Below are 25,071 nucleotides of genomic sequence, written 5' to 3' on the forward strand. Positions count from 1 at the left end.
CTTTACTACCACTATGTAACATCATTCACTTAAATTGATTTATCATATACAGGTAGGTAAAACTATATCCTCTTTGTGTTGCTTTATTGTGTTCAATGTGGGAATCAGTATCACATTCCCTTCTCGATGCTGTACAGTGTTTTTATGCCTCTGGTGATTATCCTTGGCTTCCAGCACAAGGTCTATTAAACATCTCAGTAGTGTCCCTAATTAGCAGAGGCATCAAGTTAGCAAAGTAAAACCTCTCTATCACTTCAAGCATTTTTGCAATTATAAAAATTGTGAAGCTGGAATTTTCTATATTCAGTAACTGTACCAATTGTTATCTACATATTTGATTTTACAAAAGGTCTTTTATTTCTGTTCAGTTCAGCCCTTTGCAGGAAAACTTTATAATACCTCTGAAACAATTCAACAGTAGTTGTCAAACCTGTTTCAATTAAGAGTTGAATGGTTCTGAATCTAAAGTGCATAAATATATTTCAAGTGCTTCAGATATGCACGAATCACCAAACTGTGGGTGTACTGCTGAATAAAATGTCACATTCTGTACAGAACAGTTTTATAAAAATACCATCAACTTTCCATATTAAATACAGTGAATGGTAACAATATGGCAAGGGACTTCCTTGGATGGAGAAGTTATGTACTTTCCAGTCATATAAAATCAGAGGAAAAAAACACTAGCTCATATAAATAGAAAATATTTAATTGGCAAATGGCTGGTCAATGTTAGTTTATAATTAATATATGCAGTCTATTGCTCATTCAGAAGGATTTCAAGATGTCTAATGCATTGAGCTTGTCTGTCACTGAATTGGACAAAATCTGCAGACAGAAATACAGCAACTGTTTGATAGCATTATACACATTTTAGATAGACTCTAATGAGTACCAATAGCAGAACATTTTTAAAAATTGGTTGGAGGGTATTTTCACACACTTCATCTGGAAGTTGACCTCTGTGACTGCAGAGTTTTTCTAGACAAGATGTAGGTTGCCAACAGAATTCCCTGTCTAAGGTGTGCAAAAGCCTGAACATAAAATGTTTTATTGTGTGTGGATTTGACAGCAAGAACATCTTTGTATTTTTAGCCAAAAATAGAACTTGCACAGAGGCTGCTAAATTTTAACTTTGAGAATAAACAGTTGAGCTTCAAGTCTGCAGAAGTGTCACCAAGTGATGCAGTTCTGACAGGCCTCTCACCACATGTCGTGCCATTAGGCTTTGCTGTAATAGGAAAAAACATGCTTATATGCCACTATTTTCAGGTGTTTTGAGTTGCTGGAAACAAGTTTTCTTAAAACTAGGAGTGATTTTAAAAAGGGTTTTCACTGATTTAGTCTTTCATTCACCAAAAGAGATGAAACTGTTTGGAATTTTTTGTTTCATAGTCATGAAAACTTTATTTATGTTATTTATTTATTATATCATTTAAAAAAAAAAATCTCACCTATAAGCTTGCAGGAGGCAAATCAAGAGACTCAGAGTTAAAACAGAGTTGTTAACTGCTTGGAAAAATTAAAAAGATAGATAAGGCTGTCCCCACCATTACTACAATCTAAAAATATACAAACTTTTAGGGGCAGTTGTTTCAATATGGTGTCATATAAAGGTAAGTTTTTGTTTTAAGTGTTGAGTAAAATTAGGTACAGTAGATCATTAATCATTCCATACAATAATCATCATAGTAACAAAAAATAATTAAAACCAAAATTGTGCCAGCTTGTTTTTTTGGTTTAGATCATTTAATGAAGCAGCAATCATTCCTCTTCTCCTAAGTCATGCAGTTCGTTGAACCCTTACTAGGTGAAGTGAAAATTGCCTGTGATTAGTCTGTGAATAGTCTGAACTAAAGTGTCCTGTTGTTCAATGATTTCCCAAATACTAGAAGGTAATACAGTCCAGACAAAGTGACAGCAGAAATGTTTACCTAAGTGTTACAATGTGTAGAAATGTTGCCCTTCTTGAGCTGAGTTGGCAGTTAAGTAGTTTTCTTTTCTAAGGAATATTAAAGTCCAGTGTCCATTTAGTTAGATGCTGTTCTGCTTCAGAAACATTTGCAACAGATTAAGTATAAATTTCCTTGTGGTACTTTTTTCCATGTGTTTTCCCATTTGACCAAGCTACCGAACATATGAAATGGGCTTGGCCAAGACTTGATTTCCTGATAAAATAAAACCTCATATCCCATTAAACTTAGCCCGTAAGATCTGAATCATTTGTACGTTCTTGTCCATCTTTTGAAACTCTGCACTTAAATGTCATTGTCGTATTTTTCCTTACCGTATCACCTTTATGTTCTTTCATGGATAACAGGGCAGCAGCTGTTTTATGAAGCAGATAAATGATCTAAAGTTTTTCTGTCTTATCTTAAGTGCAGCTGTTTGTTATTAGAAATTGAATTGAAAAGCTTGGGTAACTGGTAGTATACAATGGAGAAAATGGGTAGAAGAATATCACTGATTATTCATGTGTGCAATCCCTACTTGTTTGATTTGCCAGTTGCTATTAATTACATTTGTTAATGTTATTTGCAGTCAGCAACACTTTAGCAAGTTACATTTTTCATCTTTTCTGCTTGAAAACTACTTTCCGTATTTTCCAGCCAATATGTATTAAATCACAATTATTCTTATAACTGTGTAATTATCAGATTGATACTTGCATCAGTAGTGTTCTGTACACTCCATTTATAAGGAGTGTAGAAGAATTAAATTTGTCTCTCATTTGAAGGTTGGTGTTTAATATCTCTGCAATGGGGCATTAGACTTAGTATACCCTGTAATGTTTTGAATTTTCACTCTTCAGATTAAAATAATTCCAAATTACAGCAGCTAACGTTTACAGAGCCATCATTCACTAGTATTTAATACAGTAATACCAAAGATGGAGTTTCCAGTTGCTTTTGTGTCTCTGATACACAAACGTATCAAAATGTGTTGGTAGTTTTGATCTGATCTGTATATAACTTGTAGATTATTGGAGTGAGAGTGATAAGGAGGAAGCTGACACTCCATCAACACCCAAACAAGACAGCCCACCACCCCCGTATGACACATACCCGCGGCCTCCTTCGGTAAGTCACCTGCAACTGTCTACAGGAATGACTACGTAAATTGTCACTTTTACGTGCTCTCCTGTTTAAAAGCATGTGCATACGCACATTAGGGCACTCTCTGGTGTATTTTTTGAGTCAGTACTTGACTTAAGGCAGTTGTTAAGTAACATGCATCACTAACGTCAACACCTGTCATTGCTGTTTTCACTGGTTTGTGGAGAACATGGATTTATAATCCTACTTGCTGTACAAAATAGATTGTTACAGAATTCTTCTTCCTGTTCTTCATTCATGATGGACCCCTACTCATCCATGCAATTCCTCACCGCCCCCTTTTCAACGACTTTGACAAAATGTTGTTACCTCAGTAACAACACAGACTCTTCTTCCAAGGCTCCAACAGTTGTGCTGTGAAGCTTTGCAGTAACAAATTACACTTGAATTTCCAGAGAAATGCCAACAGGAAAATGTTCTGTCTTATATCACAAACAGTGATGCCAGTTGTTCTGTTCCTGTGAAAAAGTAGGTTTCTCTATAAATTAGAACAAAAGGGGATCTGGTTTTTATTATCTTCTTGAAGCAGTTGTTGGTATAAAACCGGAGTATGGCCTTCTAACTTATTCTGCACTGGCAATTTTAATTTTCATGTTTGTATACTCACACAGTGTTAACTAATGCATCTTACTTGAATATAGTTTTTTTAATGAAAAATTTGGAATAAAAGTCTGGGGAAAGAGAGTGTTCATGATGTTTAATTTGAATGCAATACTTTATCCTCCAGAACCATAGATCAGAAGCACTGCAAACATGTTTCCAAAGAAATTTTTAGCAAGATAGAATGACAACAGGTATTTGGATGGCATTTTTAAGATTTTTAATGGACCAGACACATCTCTTATATGTCTTCCATAGTGCCATATTCTGCAAAATTTTTTGCAAATAATTGTGTTGGCTTATTTTATAGACTAAGAGACATAAGGATACTTATTAAGAATAAGTATCACTATTTGACCTATAAGTGTGACAGGTAGATATGGGCATGCCTTAAAGTGAGGATCAGATCAGGTTAATGAGGTAAATTCATGACTTCTTTACTGAACTGGGTGCCATCAGTAACAATGAAAAGTATGTGATTATTACTAGAAGTAGTTCTCGCTCTACAGTGATCTGAAGATTGCTCTATTGCTGGCATTGTAGATGAGCTGCGCAAGCCCTTACGTGGAGCCAAAACACAGCCGACTGTCATCCACGGAGACCTCCCAGTCGCAGTCATCACACGAGGAGTTTCGCCCAGAGGTGGCAGGGAGCGCCACCGACTCGCCAGTGCGCAAGACAGCAAGCCAGCGGCGCTCCTGGCAGGACCTCATAGAGACACCGCTGACAAGCTCAGGACTCCACTACCTGCAGACGCTGCCGCTGGAGGACTCTGTGTTCTCTGAGGCGGCCGTGGTCTCCCCCGAGCACCGGCGGCAGTCGACCTTGCCCACCCAGAAGTGCCACCTGCAAGACCACTACGGCCCCTTCCCCCTCGTGGAGGGTGAGCGGATGCAAGTGCTGAATGGGAATGGGGGAAAGCCCCGAAGTTTCACTCTGCCTCGGGATAGCGGCTTCAACCACTGCTGCCAGAGCCTTTCCGTCGGTGCCACCGATCACCAGGAAGAAGCACAGCAGAAGGAAGTGGAGGAGGAGGAGGAGGAGGAGGAGGAAGGCAAAGCAGCAGAAGAAAACCAGGAAGATAAAAGTAAGTATGGGATATTTCTGTGGCTTTTCCATAGTCCTGTTTGTGTTACACAGAGATTGTTTTTCCTATAAAAAAAAACCCAACAGTCTTTAAAATCCCCCATGTTTTACCAAGTCTCCTTGTCACTCCCTTGATCTGCCTTATGTATAAGGCTCAATAATCAGAGTGCTGCATGACCTCTCATGATCATCAGACACTTCCCTGTAGGCTGGTCACCAATCACCTCCTACTAGTAATTCTTAGTTATAAATGGATTTTGCTTCCATGATTTCTTCACACTTGCACAGTGTCCTCCCCCGCTGACATATGTATGTCTCAGGACATATTTAGTAAGATTTCCAGCCAACCCCATCTGAGTTGTAAAAAAACCTAGGTAAATCCTGGAGTGCAGGGTCAGGCTGTGGTTGTGTAGTATCCAGGTGGCCAGGTCATAAGAGAGCCCAGAAGCTGTAAGAAGTTGAAAAAGAAGGTGTATTTTTGCCAGTTCCTCACCTTGCGATTTATAGAGAGAGAAGTTCAAAAAACATTTCAAGCAAACAAAAAAATTAATAGAGAACAACTATGTGACCAGCAGGGCTTAAAAAAAGATCATAATGCTGAGTAACTGTATTCTTACATGACACATTAACTCCATAGATCTTAGTGCTACTTGTCAAAAAGAATCCAAATAAACAGGGATTGGAAAAGGTCCCTGCTCCTCCCGAACATGTAAACACATTTCTGTGTCTGTTTCGTGCTCTGTCCTTCACTGTCATTTATGGAGCTTCTCTGCTTATGTTGCTACCAAGGTTGAGTTCACACCCAGGTTGTAGAGTCAGTCAACAAAGCCTGCATTCATGAATTGTGGGGTTATGCTGCAATTAAGTTACCTGAAGTGGCAAGAAAGTCAGGATGATCCCTGAAGCTCTCAAAGGGTCTGTGCTCTCTGCTTCCTTCAAATTCATTTTTTTCACTGCAGTAAAAGATTATAAAAATGGTGAAGAGATAGGAAAGTGTAATGAAAGCTTTGGATAATTAACTACCTACCTAAGTTAATTCATTAAGGTTAGCACCTTTGTTAAATGATAAAATTCATGTGGACGTTATTTAGTCTCTTGAGAGAGATCAACAGGTTTTCATTGCCCTTACGCCTTATTCAATAGGTTCTAAACATCTCAAATTCTTGACTTTGAGAAAACAGTTATTTCTTTTGCAGATATTAAATTTGATGCCATTAAAAGTTAAAAAAGGCATGATTTCAGTTGCACTTATGCATGACACTTTCCAAAAAACTTATACATTTATTAAGGTAATATTAGACCCTTACTGAGTGTGAAATGAAGCTGTCTAATTAACAGGGTTAAATTTCATCAACCATGCAGCATGTTTTATCCTAATTTTAGCCTTCAATTTTGGTTTTCAAATGGGCTTTTATTGATGGCAATATAAAAATATTTTTTTTTTAAATTCCTCACTGTCAATGAGAAGGGTCAAGGAGACTTCCCACAGGAATCCTGTGCTGTTTGGGCATTACTCAGATATACTGTTGCAGAGCCTAAGTTGTTAGGTGTTTTAAATCTCATTTTTAATGCTTTTTTGTTCCTGATTGTAACCTTTTATAGTATATAATACTCATAAAGGGCTAGTGCTTGATTTAATGGGCCAGAACTTGTGGTCTTCTCCATCTTTGTATACCAGTTTCCAAAAAGGGTGAAAAAAGTTTAATTTTTGAAGTGGTCTCCATGTATACATATATTTTTCTTTCAGTGAGGAGGTTTCCTTGGTTGAAGCTTTAACAGGAGACTGGTTTTGTGACATTAATGACCAGCTAGACAAGGAAAGTACTCATAAGTTAAATACTGACCATGAAATTATAAAACCAGAAAGAAAATACTGTTTAGTCTGTTGAAAGTTTAAGTGTTGAATTGCTTGTTGCTATGGCTGCAATGTTCTGTTTGCAGTTCTGGCTTTTTCCAGTGCCCTTACCAGTAAAAGGCAGGAGGGATTTCATGCAAGTAGTGTTCTTAAGTACAAAATCCAGTTTCTGAGCTGAAAGATGTGCTTATAACTGCAAAGTCCACTAACAGAATGGGTGCCCTTGTGCATACTACATCATTGCCCCTCTCATCTCCATTGCTCTGGGAAAACAAAGCATTACAACTGGCTGAAGAAGAGGAATCCTTTCCCTTTTAGAAATGTTTTAACCTCACCTTGAACTTTCCCTGACGTGGTATCAGATGAACCTTTTAAATGTATTTATTTGCGCATTTGTGATCCTGACATAGTTCTGAGCTCTTGGATGATTATATGTGTTCTTGTGTGTACATGTATGTGTTTTAAAGCTTAATCATTGCTATTGCTTTTTGTGCGGGACAAGGAATATAGTTGTTGCTGTACAAGTCAAATGTCACTGCCAAAACTTTGTTTTCTCAGCTTTTTGTTTTTACATTTCCACTTTTGAAACCTCCTGAGTTTAAATCAAATAGTAAAATGCAGTCCTGTTTCTTCCAACTTCATTTGCAAAATTATTTTCAAATAACCACACCTCCACAAATTAGGAGCTCCATGTTTTTTTCAGATGCAGTCCCCAGCTGCTATAATTTAACATAGTTCTGTTGACTTTCTACTAAAGCTACACTGATTTGAAACAACTAAGATATGCTCTCTGTTAATCAATACTTTATGCCTTAAATAGATATTGCAAGACTTAGTTACTGACACTGCAAATAGTTCCATGTAACAGCTCTGCTGTAATGCTTAGATATATCATGGTAAACTGAAAATATGGTTTGTCCTTTCCTATGTTTATCCGTTAGGACCTGCCTTTGTTGTGTGTTCAGTTGCTTCTTTTTGTCTCATTAGAACACATTAGCATTGCACTGCTAATCTTTAATGGATTGTTTTATTTCCCTAATTAAAATTACTCATGTAAATCATTTAGATGTTCCATATTGACACCGTCCTGTAATGGTCTCTTGCTTTGTAATCAAAGAGGATTCTCTTGTGAGATATTTGTCTTTGTCCGCGTGTTTGCTCCTGAGGCTATGAAAATGGCAAACAACATTCAGACTGTGGCACCAAGCATCCCTCTTGCTGTGTTGTTCAGAGGCTGCCTGCACACAGAGAGCAGGTCAATGGCTGTAGCACAGTGTGTTGCATTTCTGTGATTCAGTTGTGAAGGATAAGTCGGGCCTTTTCAGTTTTGCCTTCTGCTAGTGGGAGGTAATAGAAGGAGACAGCTGTGCATCATGGCACTGTCACCCCCTTCCCCTCTGTCCCCCTGCAGTATGTGCTCTCTGTGTTTTGACAGATTTTACCACTTGATGCCAAAGAACAGTTCTGGGATCTTCCTGGGAGACTATTTCTGGGGTTTTGTCCCAGGAAAGCTTGCTTCATCTTTTGCTTTATTATTTGAAAATATTTTTGGTGGTGGTTCCTTCAATTTCAAAGACTTCTTTGGTTTGTGGAACAGTAACAGGAGTTACTAAGGGTTCAGCATTTAAGAGAAGCAGGCACTAGCTCTCTACAGAGTGTAACTGGCTGTAGGTTCAGCTGTCTCAGCTGCAGAAAAACCTAAACCTTTTTCCATACTCCCCGAAAAAGTCTTTAGAGAGCAGTAGCATCCGTGGGAGTCTCTGATGCTGCCACCAGCCCAGACAGTGCTGGGGCAGGAGCTCTGCTGCTGGCACCGTGTGCTGCGGGGCTGGCAAGAGACACACCTTTCAGGGGACTCACGCCTGGGACCTGCAACAGTCTGCAAGGGAGCTTTCCACTGCGCAGGCTCTGTAAGATTTCTTCAGGAATATGTATAGAAAAGCACTGATGTCTGTGTTTTAATTTGAAAAGTTATTTGGAGCAGGAAGAAATCATTTAGACTGTCTTCCCATTGTTCAACCTCATTTCCTTTGGTATCATTCCTCACCTCTTTGTTCTCTTGCTTCTGCAAGTTTTCTGTCCTTTTCCGGTACTCTTTAAGTACTATAATTCCTGCTGACATGTGGTTTAGGATTTTTTTGTTGCTACCCCATCATCATAATTTTGGAGTATCTTCTATATAGGGTGAACCAACTATAACAAAGTCTTAAATAGATTTCATTAAATCAATGGCTGTCCTTTTGGGCTAACTGAAGTGTGGGGGCCATTTGTTTGCTGCATTGATTTTCCCCCCTTGGAGTGTTTACGAGATGCAACAATCTTCCATATGTGACTTGTGTCACCTTGAAAAGATTTCACAATGTTTCTAAGCTTTTCTCTAAGTTTCTAAGAGGGCACACTCACATGTATTCCCTGGCATTTTGGTCCCTCACCGTAAGTCCTTGTTCGGGTTTGCAACATCTCCTAGCATCCCATCCTTAGTCCCACACAGTCTGGTGAGCACTATCCCAGAGAAACACAATAGCCTCATGCTCCAGTGTCTGAAACGTGGCTTTTAACCTTCAACCACTGAAGACACTTGCCAAAGGCTGGAATAGGAGCTGGTGCTGGCATTTTGTAGCTCGGGGAGATGTCCAGTCCCTGCAAAAGATTTCAGGAAAGCTCCCCTTTATGTCACTGAAATTCAGAGATACCTAATGTCTGCTTGTGCTAAGGTACCAAGTCTGACACTTTTTTCTCTTTTTCCCACTAAAAAGTTAGGAACCAGCAAGAGAATAATAAGAGAAAGTGAGAGCAGTTTCTCCCACCCCACCTACCCGTCAGGGAAATTAAATTCAAGGTGACAGTACTTTCACAAAATAGGACAGATGGGTTTAAGGAGTCCCATGACTAGCAATGAGTTTCACACGCTGTGCCCAAGAAGGTATATCCGTGGGAAATCCTAGGCAGCATTTGCCTTGAAGAAAAAGCTAGTAAAAAATGTACTCTATATAACGTAAAAGCATTTGCTAGTAAAAAATGTACTTTGAATAAGGTCAGGTATTTCAAATTCTGAAATACAGGTACAGGGACCCTTGCCTCTTTTTAATGAGAGGGCTGCAAGGCACAGTACAAATGGTATTTCTCAGAAATATTGATGTTTGCTAATTAAATACTATGTTATGGAGTGGTACACTGTGTACCACTTCTAGGTTTTGCTTCTCTGCCTTTTGGGTAGGGCGCCTTTTCACTTTGGCAAGGTTTAGGCAACAGTGGTATGTGGGAGTCGGGATGAATAATGCGTAAAGCCTGGATTGCACGCACTAGAGTTGATGGGGATGCGTGTCTGAAATTAATAGGGTGTTTTGGTTTTCTGGCAGATTCTTTCTATTTTAGAGAGGATATCATTAGTGGTGTCTTGTCATCTGGCCACCTAGTTAGTTTTATCCAAGGGGCAAGGGAGAGACCATTAAGATACTGTATCTTCCCCTCTAATTATTCAGGTTAGTAAAGGTGTGCATGCCTGGTAGTCTCTTAAATAAGCAGAGCTATAAGAAATGACAGGTAATGTTTCACATTAGAAATACTCCTTATGAGGCTGGCAAATAGCACAAAGTGTAGCACTCTCTGGAGCACTAAGGAGGGTATTATTTTAACTTACCACATCCACTATCAGTCCTGTACAAACCAGAACATTTGCCAGGGTCAGAGGTTTTTTTTGCTCTACACCTTTCTGGGCAGCACAACCCATGCATGCTCAGACACTGAAGTAGACTAATAAAATAGCTGCTTTTTCTGAGCTTTGTTTTCATGATCTGATTTTTCATTCTTAATTCCCATTTGAGCCTTCCTGTAGCATCTGACTGGGCATTTGCACTCCTGCGGGCTGAGGACCATCGGTGGTTGGTGCCTTGTCTGCTAGGAGGAGGCCTCCCTCCCACTGCCCCCCAGGCACTAGCTTTGCTGTTAACACAGAATGAGCTTGCCTAAAAATACTTCCTAGATATGTTCAAAAATATGCTCTTAAACCTGTTGGTTTATAGTGTAAATGGCTAGTCTGTACTACTTTGGTACGGATAGTTTATATATTTATAAGGAAATTTTCATCAGTGGCTCGCATGGAGGAAGGAACCATGGAAAAGCAGAGTGAAACAGTGGCTGACATATCACCTGGTGTTCCTTTCAAAGCAAATGCTTTACGTACAAAATGTCAGGTGGAATGTCTTCACATACTCTTTTTGGTTTTTTGTTTTTAACTAAACCATTTAGTACTTCATTTGTCATAAGATCCAGTGAGATCCTATGAGAGCTGTTGTATTTGAAAATGAATGGGTGGGGGGACAGCATTGTTGATAATCTAAATTATATGTCAGGCTAAACTTTTTCATCCTTGTTAAATTTTAAGATGCATGTTTACCTGAATATAAGCTTCCAGAAGCAACTGCCTATTTGGGACAATTGTCATCCCACATAAGAGTTGCTTAATTATCTTCTAGCTGCCATTTATGTGTGTATGTTCAGCTGCATTTATAAAAATGTGGTTTGGGTTATTTATTATATTCAAAAAATGCTGATATGAAGACTAAAATGGATAAACAAGTACTGGGAGTAGGTGTGTTCCTTTTTGAGTGTATTCTTTAATTTAAAAATTGAAATTTATAAAATAAACCTTCCGATTCTCATCTGCAAAAGAAACTTTGTTATAGAAGTGGGTTTTCATTCTAAATAAAAATGATGGGATACAAAGCCTTTGTATTCTGATTTTAAATTTCAGTTTCAGGGGAAAAAATTGCCTGAAGTGTTTGAAAGCCAAATATTGAATCATTTACTAAGTAGCAACTCAGAAAGCAATATGGGCTGTCAACAAAAATAGAAGTAGTTGAATTTTATGCCTGTTAGTGTTTTTACACACTAATGCATTTTACCCACAAATATGTTATTGCCACATTTAAAATTTTAATTGATTTCCATTGCCCATGCTGCTAAAAATGCAAAGGAGAGGTGAATTCCTATTCTTATTTTGGTTTTAAATAGCTTTAGGTGTCATTGCCAACAAAGGTCATCTGCTTTTGCCTGAAATATATTGATCAAATGGTCTTTTTACAAGCAAAAGAAATGCACAAGAGAATTTCTTACATGACCATTCTTAGAAATTACTTTTCTTGCAAAGTTTCCACAATTCTGTTACTAAGTTGGTGGCTGTCAGTGGACGTGTGCTACTAGAAACACCTTTGGGTTAGGTGGTGGAGCAAGAAATCTATGGATGTGAGAATACGTTTCTGGGGGGTTTTTATGTTTTGCATTAATTTTCTTGCTAGATGTTTTGTAACCAATCTGGTTAGCCGTTAATTTTTCCATTTCTTGGTGTAAACAAGCTCTGTCTCTGCCAGTACCCTATCTGAGTCTGGCTGCAGATGTGATGTCCTTGGGAAAAGACAGCTTGTAAGTGGCAGACCACTTCACAAGCAATATAGAGAAGACAGTCCAAGTCCTCTAGGGCTCTCTGTTTACCGTACTGAAAGATGAGGGATTGCTTCCGAGTTTGTTGCCCTGATGGTCTCAATTGCAATATAAAAAAGCCTTTTCCATGCTCGCAGATTCCACCCCCTCAATTCTAAATGTGCTTTCTTTCTGAAGCATAATATTCTCACATTTCTTAAATCATGAGGGTATGTAGCTTTCTTTGAAATTACTTTGTGTACAAAAAGGAAAAACAGACTTTTTTTTTTTTTTTTAATTAACATGTACCTTCCCAAATAAAAAGAGGGTTTTCCTGTCCCAAAATTTATGCTTACATTCATTTTGATTTCAAACGTGAAGAACAATGTATGTTGGTCACTTACATAAATCTTCTCACTGAAACTCACTGAAAATTATTTAAAATACACTCTTAGATTTGATCACTGCACAGTATATGAGAAAGCCATTTTTCAGTGGGATTTTTGCAGAACTGGGATATTTTCTCTTTGAGATGCAGCAGGAATTTAGCTTAATCTGGAAGTTTCTAAATACAAAGGAAACACCTACAATAAAAAAAAAAAAAACAAAACAGCTATTGTTACATGAGAATGTTCTTTAAAAATGTATAATTTAAAAATTTTTAGCTTTGAAAAAAGCTGAAAACCCCACCCTTTCTATAATCATTATAATTAAATCAGATGAATATGACATGGTACCTATAGGACTGAGCAAATCTTTTCAGATTATATTTATTTTTATTACGTCTCCAGGTGGCACCATCCCCTGTCTGTGGCTCTCAGGTTCTTTTAAGGCAACTGTTAAAACATACTCAGGGATGAACATGAGTCGGTAGTGATTGGAAAGACATAGGAGGGATGTAGTTTTATTAAACTACTACCATGATGAAAGGTGTCACTGTGTAAACATGCATTCTTGTTTAATTACTGTTCATCATGGGAAGCAGGATGAGATATTAATGCCCTCACTGTGAATAGTCAGCATCCTGCTAGAATTTTTTTTGTTGAACAGGAGACTCTGGAAAAGCTATATTTGTTGCAAAGCAGTTTTCTTTGGTTTTATTTATTTTTAAAGTAAGTCCTTGGAGTTCTTGGATTTAAGATGAAGATTGTCATAGAGGCCTATGAAATAAATGTTATGGGGCAATTTTTTATGAATTTTTGTAATGTCCCAGCCTGGCCTTTTGGCTGACTTTCCTTTCCTTTTAGCCACTAGTTGCTACTTCAGAGGGTCACAGGTCTCATGTAGATCCTGCGTCCAACCTGCCAGCCCTATGTAACTTCCTTGGGTACTCTTTGACAGCTAAAATGTCACTAAATGCTTATATTTTGACATCTTAATCTTCTTACTTGTTTCCTAAACCTTTCCACTGCAGGAAGGCAACATATGTAGGCTAAAGTCTTGGCCACTCTGAAGGCTCTGGTGAGGCCGTAAATATGTTGCACCTGTCTTGGAGCCAGTGAACTGGAAGTGAATTCAAAGTTTATTCAATATAGCTCCGCGCTTTAAATCTGGATCCAGTATACCTACCAAATCTGTCCTTAAACACCCTCAGCAGTGGGCGTTCCTTATTTGCTCAGGACCATGCTTTTCCTCTTTGCTGTGTTGAAAAGGAATTTTTCTTTTTTCTCCTGATGGATATTGATTGGTTCCCTCTGCAATTTAAGTCTAGCATTTCCTTTTCACTATGACACAGAAAACAAAACTGCTCCATTACAGCAGCTGTTTTTTCAACCTGAAAGATTATTATGAAGGTTGATTTAGTTTTTCTCATGGATCGTGTTTTCTAGGCTTCTGACCCCTTGTGCTGAGCTTCCCTGGGTTTTCCAGCTGCCTCCCACCTTCTGGGATGGCAGCATCCAAGCTGGGTGCAGTGCACCTGGCTGAGACCAGGAACATTGCTTCTCCCTGGGTGTTTTATGCACTGTAGTCTGATAAGTATCTGTTCTGCAACCATATTGTACTTCGTATTTCAGTTTGTGCTGTACAGTATCCCAGATGCTTTTCTGCTTAATGATTATTTTTCTAATCGTAGTTGAGCTGATAATTCTTGCACTTCTCACATACCCACGTTAAAGTAGCTCATGATAATAAAAGCCTCAGGTGATTTAAAATGTCTAATTAATTGGACTAAAACCAACCAACCAACAAAGAAATATGACATTCTGTAAAACAAACAGCCTGACTAGACAAATAAGAAAATCATTGCCAAGCTCTGTGTCTGTTAGCATTTACCATATTGTTATATGAAACTTGGCAAGGGATTTCATCCCTCCAAAGCATTCCAACTTCTGAGACTATCCTCCAGCAGTCTAGGAGATGTTTCCTCTTACTTTTGTGCTTGTGGATTTTAACTGGTTTATTCTCTTCCACTGTCTAGGTCATTAGTGTAGTCTGGGACTCTTTCTGGACACAGGGCAGCCTCAGGAGAACCCCACCTAGCGCAGTCTTCCCTGTTAACAGCAAGCCTCTGGTGTCTACTCCAGCTGGGCTTGGCTTTTGCTATCAGAGGACATCTTGGGTATCAGAGGTGGCTAATGTGTCTCTCTTCTGGGAGCTGAACTTCTAGAAGGAAAAGGTTGTACCTTGTCTCACATCCTTTTTGCATCTAAATAGCCAAGGAAGATGTTGCCTGGAGACAGGTGGGGAATGGGAGGCAGGTTTATCCATTTGCCAGTTGGGATTTCATAGTCCCTCAAAAGAGCTTAATGCTCAGAGTTTATACTAACTATGTGAGTTTTATTTCTACGATACAATCTTCTGGGATTTTTTTAATATCAAGCACTGCCAGTTCTTATGAAACAAATGTGATAATACAATACTTTATTTGAAGAAAAAAAGCCCTGTAATCAGGCAATTTTGCAAGGATCTCCGTTCTCATTAATAATAAAAAAATAGGTTTCTGTCTTTGTTTTTAAAAGTTATGGTTCAAAAGCTAGAAGATAAACATTGTCTCCTTTTGTGGCCCCAATTTGTGAGTTTTGGATCTTGATGATAGTTAACGCTCTCACAATGCTGTACCTAGTGTGGTACTATTAAATAGCATGATTTCATGGACAAAGTGTAAAACAAGTCCTCTGCAGGATCTTAATGTATTTACATGAAGAAAATGACTGCATTTTAAGTAAGATGGTCACTTTCTGGCTACACGTTTTGAGTACTGCTGGCACAAAATAATAACAGCTAATTATTTCTTCTCTTCTGGATTCCAGAGGGGTGAACTTTGGCCTTTGGAATTAAAATATCACCATTGATTTGTTTAAAAGCTTTTGAGTTGTTATCGCCATTAGAGAGTGAGCAGAGAGGCTGCCAAAAAACTTCGATTTAAAACCACTTTTCAGCCAGTTTTTGAAATGTTGATTTAATCATGTGACGATTTACAGGCACCAAGGAGGAGGTGAAATTAAGGAAACGTCACTTAGTAGATTTCTTCTGGTTGTAAATTCAGGGATAGACAGATCAGGCAGCAGCACTGCAAGGTCTAGCCACAGGGTACAAACGTGGAGGAAGTTTACCCCGACCGCTTTACCCAGACTAATGAGAGTCAGTAATAAAACTTAACTGGGGATCATTGTGCATTTAGTTCCGGGTTAAATGAAATTCAGATTTCGAGTGAGGTGAGATGTCTTGGGGGAGGCTCCTGGTACAGAGCCTGGCTGGGCTTGGCAGTGCCAGAGGCCTGTGTCAGTAGGCTCCTTGCAGCTAATATAGCCTTTCCTATTCGTGCAAAGCAGTCATTATAGAATACTTGAGAACTGGTGAATGTGAGACCTAAAGAATTAGAGAATATCTTCCTGTAATAAAAATAGCAAAATCTGTTTTAGAATTCACGCAACAGTATTTTAATAACCTCTACATTTGGCATTAAACTGATTTTTTTACTGTACTGAACACTTGAAATCCAATATGAAAATCATACTTGATCTATAAAAAGCGTGAAGCTGATTATTCTGAGAATTCTGTTTCTTTCTTCCCTGCTAGAATATACCCTCCCATTTGTTTTCAACTTTTAAATAAGAAAATATATTTTATTTTCAAGATATTTTCTTGGGGTTTTTAATCAAGCTAAGTACATGAACACACTTTTACAGTACAACATTCATATATTAAAATTTAATGTAATGGCTTTAGGGACATTTATGTCCACAGAAGGGCAACAAAGCTGGTCAAGGGTCTGGAACACATGTCCTATGAGGAGCAGCTGGGGGAACTGGGATTGTTTAGTCTGGAGGAGGCTGAGGGGAGACCTCATCGCCCTCTACAGCTACCTGAAAGGAAGCTGCAGAGAGCTGGGGATGAGTCTCTTTAGCCTAGTAGAAAGCAACAGGACAAGAGTGAATGGCCTCAAGTTGTGCCAGGGAAAGTTCAGACTAGATATTAGGAAGCATTTCTTTACAGAACAGGTTGTTAGGTGTTGGAATGGGCTGCCTAGGGAGGTGGTGGAGTCCCCATCCCTGGAGGTGTTCAAGAGTCGGGTCGATTTGGAGCTTAAGGATATGCTGTAGGTGGGAACTGTGCTAGGAGAATGATTGGACTAGATGATCTCCAGGGTCCTTTCCAACACAGATGATTCTGTGATTCTGTGAACTAGAGTAGCTGGTTTCTGTCTTTTCAGAAAATGGAAGGGTATTTTTATTTATGTATTTCTGGCTGTGTATAGAGCCTATGAAAATCTTATTTAAATTTTACACTCCCACTAAAGCTCTCCAAGACTAAATTTTCTTTTTACATTTTTTTGACACTGAGAACTATGCTTACTTTCCCCAGTGCTACTGTATGATCTTGGTATTTAATGTCATATTTCCTAATATAGACCTAAAAGTTTCATGTGATTCTTACAGGGGGTAGGAATACTTATTAACTATAATTTAACCATACATTAAATTTTTTATACCACGTATTGAAAATTTAAATCTCAGAATTTTGTCAATGATTTGTGGAATAGTGAGGCTGAGAAATAGAAGTTAAATAAAAACCAGAAATTCCACTTTAGACATTAGTGCATTATGCATTAATAAATCGATAGTTCTCTGCTCACTTTGCATTTTAATGTTCTGCAGTTCAGTTCACAAGTTCTGCCTGCAGATAGGGCCACCTTCTAGTGGCCATCATGAATTTTATAGCATGAACAGGCTATCCTTGCATCTGTGCAAACTCTTAAGTTGAGAAATTTGATTTCTATGAACGTCTTGCACAGTCTATATAATGTGTAAAATCTCTCCGTAGTGGAAGAAGAGGAAAACAGTGTGTGTTAGTTTATCTGGGAATACTTATTTAAAGGATGTCTGAAATTTTTGGTTCAATTAATTTTGAACTGCTGGTAGAAGGTGGAAGTAAGTTTCAGGGTTTTCATGAAGTGCAAAAAATGGTTGCCTTGGAGACTCACAATTTGGAAACGGCTTTTGTAGTTAATGAAAATCAAAAATGTCAGCCACCTTCTTCTTGCTCTCCTCCATCCCAAAAGGCCAATTTCCTAACCTTGTACATGGTGTGGCTAAACAAGATTATGGGATTTATAGTGAGAGTACAAAACTCACTTCAAGTAAAAAGCAGGCTCTTCAGTCAGTTTTGAAAATAGCACTTGGTAGGGGAGGTTGAACTTGGGAGGATAAGGGCATGGTCGTATGGCCCTGAGCAGCCAGCACTGTCTCTTGGAGGCCTGTGACATCTGTAGTATTTGGGTTTCTACTCAGAGGAAAACAGGAGTGAAGGGGTGAGATTTTATATTCTACTTAGATTTGGCTCTTCTGCTACGGCTGCCAGAACACTGTCTGCATTTCTGAGCATCACTGCTCCCCCTCGGGATGGTGGGGAGTAGGAGGTTGCTGAGAGTAACCCAATGAACAAAGAAAGGAAAGGAGACCCTTGCAAGGTGGTGGAGGTTTAATTTACCTCCATAAAAAAGAGAAACACTTTCTATAGGCCATGGTTTGTAGTGCTTGTTGGGAACAGAAAACATCAGCGTAGCTGGGGAAGAGATGGCAAAATCTTTTGGGGTGAAATGGAAGCAAAAGGCATAAGACTAGAAATAGGACATAAATCTGTAATGGTGAGAATAAGCTACAGAACAACTTTTCTTAAGTTGTGATTGGTTTTTCAAATGAAAATCCCATCAGCGTTAATGGTCTGTGCCACAATTGAGGATGACTGTGTTACAAATATTTGCCTCAGTTAGAAAAACTGTTTTAAAAACCTTTTGTTTTGAAAGTGACACATTTCTCTTACAAAGTGACCTACTGTAAAATCACCCCTGCTGCTTTTGCCTTTGTTTCACAGAATTATGCAAGTTTAGCATGCTGCACAGGTGAGCCAAGTGGACGTATTTTATGATGGGGCCACATTCTGGCAGACAGTGACCATGCACAGAAATGTTTCCTCAGCTCAAGTTGTCCTCCAAGGAGGAGAATCTGGCATAACCTCATGATTATGTTGGAAACCCTGTAACATCTCTGTCCATAATTAACTGAGGTGACAGTTACATTTGACATATAGAACCTTCTTGTAGTGTCCCCTTAGCTCACATCTTCCAAAAGTATTAGCAGAGGCCTCTGATGAGGCTTTTTCTTCAGATGTCTTACTCAGTTGTACCATATTGAAACAGAGTAGTTATTTTAAAAGACAAAGTCATGAGCCTGTTTCTTTATTTTATCTTTGTATATTTTGCATTCCTTCAGTCTGCCATTGCTCATGTTGAGTGGTTGCTGTAGCTAGTACTGTTATTACTGACAGAAAGTATATAGCCAGATCTTCATCTCTGTTACTCCTGGGTTTTATTAACATGTCTCCTCCTTCCAAGGCAAATATAATGGTTGTAATAGTTCCAGACAGAGATGGGGAGGTTGTTGTCTGCACTTAGGCATGCGGCTGTGGATTTCCAGTTCTGAAATCCCCCCAGGGTTTCTGCATGCTCCTGCTAAGGGGTTGTTTGAAAAACCTTCAGCTTAAACTGGCCATGCACTTTCTGTATTCCACAGTGCACAGAGAAATGTGTAAATCATGGTCACCGACATGTTTTTTCATCACCAGCAGCTGTGTTGATAAGGTGCCTATCACACCATAATGTAACCACAACAGATAAATTCTTGCCCGTTCCTACCTTCTCTTGTACTTTCTCATAGAAAACTTAAATTGAGAAAGTCCTTATTTTTCCACAGAGTTGTTGAATAGATGTATCATATAATATGCACTGGACTTTGTGGTTACTTCATAACTACAGTAAAATCTTTAATATATCAGATAAAAGCAAGGAGACTGTAAAAGTTAGTATGATCTTCATGTATTTCGAAATTATTTTCCTTGGGTCTCTTTTCCAGAAGCAATCTTCATTTCTGTGCTTCTTTTACCCTAGTTATGAAAGATACAACTTAAATCAAAGATAAATTTATAGCCTAATTCCATGTCATTGCACAAGGATAATTTCTCCAGAACGTCTCCACCTATATTTCTGGAATAAAAAACATTGAGGAAGATGAACATAATTTCAAGTTACTGCAAATTATGAAAGCATCAGTGACAAGTCTAGTGTTGTAAAGCCTCTTTCGAATATCCGGCTGTACTGATAACAAGTTCTGGTGTTATACAGGAAAAATAGTGAGCTTACTTCCATCAGATACGCAGCTTCTTTAAGGGGGGATGTTTACTGTCTTCTGAAAAAACAAATTCTTGCAAAATTAAAAACTCACTAAGCTTGTTGTTTTTCTATTTCATCTTGCAAGCTAATGTTTCCATTCTTCACAGCAGATGTAGACAGTAAAAATTGTCCAAAATGTTGATTTGTGTAGTTCTATATCAGATCTCAGACTCTGAGCTATTCGCATTTAAAAAAAAAACAAACACCCACATCTGCAAGCACAAGTGATTGCACTGAAGAGCACTAAAGAACATTGATGCCCACATTCCAGCTAACCCAGTTAGCTTGCCTTGAAAAGTGCCGAAAAACGTATTTCTAGGGAAGAGTTAAAGGTGTCTTACTTGATGGGTCATTCTTCCACAAAATAATTTTATCAATTTTGAACTCAGGTGTACTTTTAGCTGTATCATATGGCTACAAGGAGTTATGCACTTTATCTCCAGGCTGAAGAGAAAAGTTTTGGTTACTTTTGAACCTGCTACCAAACTTTCTGATGTTTCTGTTACTGGAAGAGGCAATGATCAACCTTTTCTCTCTTTACTTAGTGCATGTATGTGCTCATAACCTCTGTTACGTCCCTCTTGTTTATAGGGGTGACCAAGTCTTGAATGGTCCTAGACCATGCAGTCACACCTTGCAGGAAAAACTTTCATACCACCACTAGCTGCCCATCTCCACCTTTCATAGTACTGCTTTTTGAGGTGAGAAAGCCAGAGCAGTATACAACCTTCAGTATGTGACCCATCAGGGATTTACAGTATTTAATTTTAATTTTTTTCTGCTTTATCTCTACTACTTTTTGTATTTATTTGGAAGTAGAAGCCAAACTTCCCAAATTCTCTGGTTTTAGGGAAGCTTATTTGATATCTTTAACAAATACTCTGCATTTGTGGCTTTGCAATCCAAGAAGAGAACTAAAGGGAACTGTTTGGTATCAGACAGTTCTGCCTGATAGGAAAAAAAAATGTGTAGTTTTGATGTTGGTGATGCCTGAAAAGTGTAATGCTTATTGGCATACAAGACTGCAGAGGAGAAGGAAACTAAAAAAGACAATGTAGTTACTAAAGAAATTAGCAAAGGACATAGCTAACTGAGCAGCTTGAGGAATCACTCCATAGGAGAGAGGTTGCTATTGTGGGATGAGAACAGATCTCAGTTGCATGATATTCAGTGTTTTTCAGGCTGTAGAGATGCTAATATTTTCATTTAGTGTGATATTTTGATGAAAAGCACTTAAGCAAACCAAGGGGGGGGGGGATAGCGAATTGTTGGGAATATATCCACTGCAGAGCAGCTCTGGGTTATGCTAGAGCCTGCCCAGGGGAGGAATGACCATGAATGTGAATGGTCACTGGCAGAAAACCCTCAGGACGAGCCTCCTTTGGCTTACCATCCTCTGAGGGAAGGGCACTCTTACCTAGCAGTTTCCAAAGGTAGCTGTTTTTATAGGTAACACTTCCCCCAGGTTTGGAGGGTGTTTTGGACCATTCCCCACAGCCCCTTTGAGAGCAGGATTCCATTGCACGCAACAGCCACCAGTTGCGGTGACAATAAGGAATTTCTTCTTCAAGCCTCTCAATACCCTTTGTACTACCCTTGGCAGAACCAAGGGCCAAGCGCCCAGCAGCTCAGAGCACCGGCACCGCTTGATCTCCTGGAGGCTGCCAGGGCAGCAGGCTGAGCACTTAATACCATTACCCAGATCAAGGGTTTTTTTTAATACTAATTATTTCTGAAATGCATCCCTCACTTCCCAGCAGATTTTTACTGCAACACTGGGTCAGGTGTCAGAGGTGGAGCTATCATGGGTGCTCCCTCCCACCTGGCATCTGCCTTCCTTCCACTTCTCTTCCTTGCCAAAGAGTTGGGCTCAGCCGCCATCTCATGCCAGCACTACCCCTGCTACCTTGCCACTCCTGGGGCAGTCCTTTCATGGGAGGGCTCCCCTCGCTTTCATGAGTCTTCTCTTCTCCTGGATGTGGTTAACTTTGAAGAAGCTAAAGATATTTTTCCTCACTTGTCATCTAAAACCCTGGATGAGGTAGCCAGAGCTAGCGAGTAGTCATGCACATCCTAAGATGGTACTCTCATTTCCAGTTGAAAGCCACAGAGATCCTATTTCATTCTCCTGAAAAAGAACACTTTTGACATCTCAAAAGGTTTTGAGAAGTGCCCATCTCCAATATAACCCTGGTCTTTTGTGCCAGTAGATAACTTTGAGGTGCTGTAGGAAAAGAGAAATGAGTACCTGGATGCCAATGAGGACATGCTGGTGGCCCACTGCTCCATCACCCCAGTACGACAGTGGGTCTTCCCCAGTCTCAGAAGTTTTGCCCTTGGCCCCTCAGGATGGGGTCCTGAATCAGGAGCAGGGCTTTGCCCTCCCACACAGGGAAGGGGTCAGACGTTCAGAAGAGAACCAGTGCCCAAATCAGCTATTGGTGCTATAATCTGTTCAGCACAGGATTATTTCCTCTGTGAAATAATACTGTCATATGGAAGTATGGAAGTTGCGCTTTACCAAACACAACATGTGACAGAAGCATTTTTGTGTTTCAGAGATACTTGGGGATGAATTAGGGAGGAGGACACTAATGAGAAGCAATGAATTTTCACACTTATGTCTTTGTACCTTTGTACAAAGTTCACTGAGGGTGAAAACCTGCTGAATTGGTAGAAGGAATTAGTGGAAGAGTAGGAATTGATGAAAGTGTAGGAGCAACTCCTTCCTGATCATCCTGGTGCACCAAGAGCTTAATCCAGATCTTCCCTTAAAAACCACTGGGCGCACCATGTCCTCTCTCTCCAAGAGGCCCTTTGATGGGTGCCTGGATTTCAGAGGAAGGCTGAGCATCAGGGTTAAGGGCTCCTCCATGGCTGGGCATTGCATGGCCATGAAACCCTGGCACGTCATTCTTAAGTGTCTGGGCAGTCTGACAAATGCCTTTTACCATCCATTTCCATGAATAGCTGCCTTGTGGTTTTCTGAATGAGTATTTAACCAGGAGCTTGAACACATAAGGTGATATAACAAAAGACTCCTTGAATTAGTTTGCTGGTTTTTCCTCCTCTTAAATTGTATATAGACATACTTTCTTAGCAGACTTGAAGAAATACTATCCAATTAAAGAAATTGTACTCACTCTAGCATGTTCAGGGATTTCAAATAATTTAAAATGTGTTGTTTGTTGCTATCTTGAAAGTTGAAATACACTGAGGAACTTCTGACATTTTCTGCATTTGACTCCTGTATCAGGAGCCTTTAGCCTAATGAAATCCTGTGCAACTGATTTTCTCTTATTACAGTGGTGAGGGCATTATTTGGTATATGATAGGATTAGGATATACATTTTACAATAAAATTGGAGCACATCTGAAAACAGCTCACATATTAAAAATATACAAGCAATTATAAGCAAAAAACATAGCAATGTTTGGCTTGCCAGAAGGGTACCTTACATAAAACCTTTCAGTACAAGATTTTTATGTAGAGATAATTATTCTCATAAAAAATAAAAGTTAAATTCACCAGATGAAAATATATGCTTTCAGTATCCACAAAGTGTGAAAAATTTTATCATTAATTCTTCATTTTATATTCCCAAGTACGTAGTGAATTCACTGCAGCAAATCAAGGAGCTCACTGTTGTATTGGTCTGATGAGCTTTCAGGACTCTGTAGACACCTGAGAAAGCAGCTGAATCATTGTTTTAAAACAGGAGAGGCAATTTCTGCCTTATTTTTGTGGAAACCAAATTAATTACAAGGAAGGTTTCTAAAACCAGTTCCTTTATATGCTAATTTTGTACAGTGTATTTCAGTTTGATGATCTGAGGAAGGGATTTCAGGTCTGCTAGCGTTAGTGTTGCTAAATATGGTCCTCCTCGAGCCTAATAGAGACCTGACTAAATCAAAAATAGAGTTGGAGCAGAATACTATGACTTGCCTGGGAACAGTCAAGGCAAGTTGGATTGACAGAACAAACGCATGCTAGTGCATGAGGAGAGAGAAGGGGATAACTTTGTTATATGTAACACAGCCAGCCAGGGGGTGTTGTCAACATTTCACTTAGTGGCCTTGCCAGATGAGTAGAAACATAGTCCATGTTAGGCGTGTGTGCTTCTCTAGTGAGCTCCAAATTTGATTAAGATATCTCAATGTGAGTATAATTAAAAATAATAATATGCTCTCCCAGCTTTCCCTAACTGCGTGGTTTTTCAACCATTCATGTTGGACATTTTAGCAAAAGCTGCTTAAGAGCCTCAGCAAAACAGGGCACAAAGAAGGTGACACTTTTTGCTCAGTCTGTTCGTTTTGCCTTAACCACATGACCCGATATCAATAACATTAAATGTTTATGTTATCTGTCTCTTTTATTAACCCACTCAGGGAAGAGATCCTAGGCCAAGGTGGCAGGTTGCAGCAGTTGTGGCAGTGGCAGCATCTCAGTTCTCTGCCCTTGGATGTAAGCAGGCAGTGGGAAGACAGTCTGCCCATGCATTATTTAGTCATGAGAGTGATTTTGTCACTGTATTGGTATTTTTGTTTCATTATGGATGGCATCATCAGAAAGACCAATTATGTTACTTGATGATGGGCTATTAAAGTGTTCTTTGGCTAAAGTGGTTTCTACTGGTTGAAGTTAAAAATTTGTTTGTGTAAATTTAAATTTGACATACTATAATTAATACCATACATTTGTTTGCTTTTAAAATCCCAAGAAAGTTAATGTACAAGAATTCCCAGAAACATACTGCTGATAAAAGTGATATATAGAATTGTCTGTTATGATAATAGGACCAATTATCCTTAAATATTCCTTATTAAAAGATTTGGTGATACAAATGCAAAAAAAAATTAGTACATTACTTTTTTTTCCCAGGAATTAAGTCCAAAGTATTAGTCAGGAAACACAACTCCCATTTTTGTGCTGTATAGTAACTCTTCCATGTAGCAACAAACTGCAACTATAGTTCCTCCTTCATGGTCAGGAAACAGAAGACCTGTCTTTTCAAGCAGTTCTCAGTATAAAACATGCAGGGGGTTTGGTAGATTCAATTGAACTTTATATGCCATTACAATCATAGCCTGGCTAATTTTAGCTTATGACAGTACTAAGAATTGGATTGAAAGGAACTTCACTGTTAGATGTATGCCTCATGTGCTTGTCCTTTGAAGGTAACAGACTTCTCCTGGGTGAGGCTTGTCCCATAGGAATATGTAACTTAGTTTCAGTGTAATCCAGCAATTAGAGTACCAATATACAGAAATTTTAATAACATTTTCAGAATTCATAAATTGCCTGGTAGAATGCTAAAGTCCTGATT

At 38.9% G+C, this 25,071-nt stretch overlaps 1 protein-coding gene across 1 annotated transcript in view; it reads left to right on the top strand.

The window, feature by feature from the left end:
- CNKSR2 (connector enhancer of kinase suppressor of Ras 2) overlaps nucleotides 1–25,071 on the top strand; it is a 196,807-nt gene that overhangs the window by 148,898 nt on the left and 22,838 nt on the right. Inside the window, exons 19-20 of the mRNA XM_026846267.1 lie at nucleotides 2,980–3,080; nucleotides 4,260–4,803. Of these exons, the coding sequence (XP_026702068.1) occupies nucleotides 2,980–3,080; nucleotides 4,260–4,803 (645 nt within the window). The remainder of the gene's footprint in view (nucleotides 1–2,979; nucleotides 3,081–4,259; nucleotides 4,804–25,071) is intronic.

Source organism: Athene cunicularia, assembly GCF_003259725.1.
Source record: "Athene cunicularia isolate RWA chromosome 1 unlocalized genomic scaffold, athCun1 chr1_part1, whole genome shotgun sequence".
Lineage (NCBI taxonomy): Eukaryota > Metazoa > Chordata > Aves > Strigiformes > Strigidae > Athene > Athene cunicularia.